The sequence below is a fragment of the Sesamum indicum genome, linkage group LG5 (assembly GCF_000512975.1).
Source record: "Sesamum indicum cultivar Zhongzhi No. 13 linkage group LG5, S_indicum_v1.0, whole genome shotgun sequence".
In the NCBI taxonomy this organism is placed as follows: Eukaryota; Viridiplantae; Streptophyta; class Magnoliopsida; order Lamiales; family Pedaliaceae; genus Sesamum; species Sesamum indicum.
In genome coordinates this window covers 96,194-100,880 of record NC_026149.1, presented here as the reverse complement: position 1 = coordinate 100,880, position 4,687 = coordinate 96,194, and the positions used below count along the sequence as shown (strand labels likewise).

Here is a 4,687-nt window from a genome sequence, read left to right as displayed (position 1 = left end):
TAAATCTCATTGTTTCTATGCAGTGCCTTGCTTTAAGTGCTTGTACTACTTTGGTTTCTGTGGAGCCAAAGTTGACTACTGAAACGAGGAACCTTGTTCTGAAGGTGTGACTCCATGCGGTTATTTGTTAATCTGAACAAATTTTCCTCTGTTTCTGAATATTTTATCTTTTGCAGGCGACTTTAGGATTTTTTGGTTTACCAAATGATCCTCCTGATGTTATGAATGGTCTTATCCACAATCTTATTACTCTTCTCTGTGCAATCCTTGTTACAAGGTACTTATTCACTAAAAAATACATACTTTAACCTTGGCATGCCTATTTGCAAATGCTACTTAAAGTATTAAAGACTTTCATGCATGTTTGGGACTGCTTCATTCTGTTAACCTCCCAGAATCAGAAAACCAGCAACACAAATGCACCTATGGAACTTAGAAAAGAAGAAAATTCACAATAACCGTAGATTAAATTTTAGATTTTTCTGAACTTCTTGTGCAACATATCTTGTATTTTGATGAACATCCAACCAAGGCAAATAAAACTGTTCGGAGAAGATCTGGAATTATAATCTTAGGGGCTAATACATATCCCAAGACTTCTATATGCAAAAGATTTCATTTTGACCTAGAATTAATGCTCCAAATCTTCGGAAGAAGAACTACATTCTAGATGCTTCACGGTTCTCAGAATAGGAAGTTTAGATATTGTATTCTTGTCTCTATGTAGTTATTTAATCTTCTCTGATGTGTTTTCTTTTAAGATTTAGTTTGGTTCCCTGAGTATATATGATGTGGTCTTGATGTCTTCCTTCTCTAGTTACATGGCTTGTACATGAAGTGATAATGTCATCTCTTCACTATTATAGGTTTTTGAGTGATTTACCTGACCAAGGTCCCTTTTTCTTACCCTAATACCCTCATACATGGGCAGTCACTGGTCTATTCATTATGTTGACCCTCTTCATACAATGGATAAAAAACTTTTGGGCATTTTAGTTATTATTAAGATTGCCAATATACAACAATGTCCTTGGACGTATTCTTGACAAGGTATTTTATTCAGTGGAGAGGATGGAAGAAGTCGAGCAGAGCAGCTACTGCATATCTTGAGACAGATAGATCCATATGTTTCTTCCTCGGTTGAATATCAGAGGAAAAGAGGTTGCCTTGCTGCTTACGAGATGCTTCATAAGTTTCGGACTATATGTGTTAGTGGATACTGCTCGCTTGGCTGCCAAGGAAGTTGTACTCACAACAAACAAATTGACCGTGCTTCAAATTGCAATTTTTCCAATTTACCATGTTGGTTTCTCTCTCTTGCTCTGCTCCCCTCTCAGCTTTCGACTGTTTTTTACTTTGATCTCATTACCAAGCTATGCTATTTTCAGCTGCATTTGTATCCCCAAGTCGTGATGCTTTGTGCTTAGGGGAGAGGATCATGGCATATCTTCCACGATGTGCAGATACAAATCCGGAAGTTAGAAAAACCTCTGCTCAGGTCTGTAATTGGTGAATGCCTTATCCTGTTCATATTTCTTGACCTATGTCAAATGTATGTGAATTAGAATGGCTAGATTGGGTTGTTTATTTTTGATCAATCATTGGTTAGCATGATACAGAGATTACGCTGTCATTTTAGCTATCTGTTCTAATATTTTCCCCTATCTGCAGATTCTTGATTTATTTTTCAGCATATCTCTTTCATTACCAAGGTCAGCAAACTCGAGCTCTGGACTCGATATTGAATTGTGTTACGGTGCTTTATCAGCACTTGAGGATGTTATTGCTATCTTGCGAAGTGTAAGTCAAACCAGAAATCTCTTCTCTTTTTAATTATTCTTATAGTACTTCTTTAAAGGTCTTGGCAGGAAAAAATTTTCTACTCTTAACTTCTACTTGCACTTCAAGTTATTTTTCTCATTTCGACTCTTTTCTATAGGATGCATCACTTGATCCATCAGAGGTATTCAACAGGATTGTTTCCTCAGTTTGCATATTGTTCACTAAGAATGAGGTAATTCATATTTATAATCATTGTCTTCTGACTTTTTGATATAGTTAAAACCCTTTGACAAGCTATCTTACCTCAATTCATCTCCGTTCAATTTGCCCAGCTTGTTTCTGCTCTACATGTTTGCTCAACAGCCATATGTGACAAGATCAGGCAGTCTGCTGAAGGTTCAATTCAAGCTGTGACTGAGTTCATTACTAAGAGGGGTAGGGAGCTGAATGAGGCAGATATCTCAAGGTTAGTACGACTATGATTCAATTTTAACTCAATTTATCAAACAATTTTACATTTGCATTAACCGAGGTTCTTGCGGATATGGCATCAGGACGACACAGTCCTTGCTTTCTGCAGCAGTTCATGTAACTGAGAAGTACCTACGTCAAGAAACACTGAGTGCTGTATCCTTATATTTACGTTTCATCTCTATTTACCAATGGTGGAAATAAATTGACCGTAGCCTTTTTTCCATTATTAATGCTGGTTCTCTTATTGACCCCTGAAATCTGGTAATGTTACATTTGCAAAGATTTAATTCTTGTCTCATGATTAGTTTCTTTAATGGTTGAAAGATCTCTTCTCTTGCTGAGAACACCAGCTCCAGAACTGTTTTTGATGAAGTGTTGACTGCTGCTGAGAGAGATATATCCACAAAAGATGTATCAAGATTACGTGGTGGCTGGCCAATACAAGAAGCATTTCATGTGAGTCCTGAATTATTGGCATATAGTGTCGTGTCACTTGCTGATCTGTCACCTTTTTTTATGTGGGATTTGTTTGCAATCACTGTCTGATCACTTTAAGATTCTCCATTAGTGCTTTTATAATTTATCTAGTGGCATACTGGTGATTATGTATTTGTGCCTATCAACTTCAATGATTCCTATTCTCCATGTCTTTTCAGTTTTGTGGTATTTATTTTCATTGATTTTCTTTTTTCTGTCTTTCACTTTTTCGTTAGATCTTTGTTCGTATAGATAGATTTTCCTATCCTTTTCTATTTCTTTCAACACTTTTCCTTTTTCAAAGATCACTGATGGCAGGAGGAGCCCTTTGTTTGAAGAGGGTGGAGTGTTGTGTGGGTGGGGTAAAAAATTCAAATGTATGGGTAAAACATTGAGATTTCCCATTGCTGTTTAAGCAATTAGTTATGGAGATGTTTATGTGATATATCTTCATATTTAAATGCTAGTCTGTTTCCAGTTTTTCTGCTAACCTTGTCTGGGTCCAAAGTTCTTTAGGAGCCACTTCTTGTTGATGCTAAACTAGAATGTCAAATATTGAGTATCTCCTCCACCTTTGTGCTTCGCATGTTACTGTTATCAGTATGATCATACTTGCCTGTAACTTACTCAATTTTCTATTATTAGATGGTAAGGGGAATTTTTGTATCCATATGGAAGTGTTTTTATTTTATAATGACTATCTTTGTCAAGAAAGCTAGAAATGGAAATGTGCCGAATTTTAGAATACCGAGGAAGCTTCAAGGATCCTATTAGGCATCACCCACCACTATAATTACGTCAGGCTATTGCTTTGAAAGTTTAGGAACAAACTAAGTTTTGAAGCTTAAATTTTCATTGCACAGTAGTTTGGCCATGAAGACCTCAGTATGACTGAAATGACCGAGAATCTTTCTTGGTCATTGACTGATCTTGCTACCTAGTTCCGCTACCAGCAAGAGTTTCCCAGATCCAACTGTTAGAAATACGGATGCTAGCTGAAAAATTGGGGCTGAACCTTATCTGGCAGCTGGTAGCAACTGTTAGAATGGAATGACCTTCCGAAAGTCCACGAGAAATACATAAGTACTATTTTGTGTACGTATGCTGGAGCTACTGGATTAGCCATTGTGTGTTCGTAGGCTGATAGCAAACAAAAGTTTTCTTTGTAATGGCTTGCTATAATATACCAATATGTTCGTTGTGCTCATCTGAATAAGTGACGGTAGAGGTCAAACATAATTTTGGCCTATCTTAGAAATGCATTTTTCTCTGGGTCAAATTCTGTAATTTCCAAGTTCAATGCCTTTTCAATCAGTAGTCAGCTGATTTATGGAAGTTTCTTGAAAGAAATTAAAGAGAATCTTAGATGGAAGATAGTGGGGTCAAGTTCTTATTTAATTGATAAGTTTGCTAAGAAAACCAGCTCTTAAGGTATCTGATTAGAGGGAGGCCCACGTAACTGCACACTAGTGCTTTCTCTCTTTCTGTTCATGCTGCATCAAGTCTGCCCATTTCGTTTCTTTCCAAATTCATTTTTTGGTTTTTGATGCTTTTGTTTTAATGCTCTTTTGACTTGTATTGTTTGCTTTGATGGAATTATTAGGCATTTTCCCAGCATGCAGTTCTTTCTTATTCATTCCTGGAGCATGTGATTTCTATCCTGAATCAGACGCCTATCTTTCAAGGTGATTATGGTAAGGGGGAGAACTCCAGCAATTCTGGGGAGAGCCATGTAGAAGATAATATGTTGAATGCTGCTGTCACAGCTCTTACTGCCGTCTTCAGGTCTACTTTGTATTGCATTATTTTGTTTTCTTGTCTACGTTTACAATTACTGACTGTTTGTTCATGTTACTTGCAGAGGCGGTGGTAAAGTTGGAAAAAGGGCTGTGGAGCAAAAATATGGTTCTGTCCTTGCAACTCTTGTGCTTCACTTGGGAACTTGTCATAGATT

General features: G+C 37.0%; 1 protein-coding gene across 1 annotated transcript in view; it reads left to right on the top strand.

Moving 5' to 3' along the window:
- LOC105161341 (protein SHOOT GRAVITROPISM 6) overlaps positions 1-4,687 on the top strand; it is a gene marked incomplete in the record, with an annotated part of 30,544 nt that overhangs the window by 15,250 nt on the left and 10,607 nt on the right. The window contains 11 exon segments of the mRNA XM_020693814.1: positions 24-104; positions 177-277; positions 1,064-1,302; positions 1,389-1,498; positions 1,672-1,800; positions 1,940-2,014; positions 2,115-2,248; positions 2,337-2,409; positions 2,581-2,712; positions 4,337-4,518; positions 4,595-4,687. Of these exon segments, the coding sequence (XP_020549473.1) occupies positions 24-104; positions 177-277; positions 1,064-1,302; positions 1,389-1,498; positions 1,672-1,800; positions 1,940-2,014; positions 2,115-2,248; positions 2,337-2,409; positions 2,581-2,712; positions 4,337-4,518; positions 4,595-4,687 (1,349 nt within the window).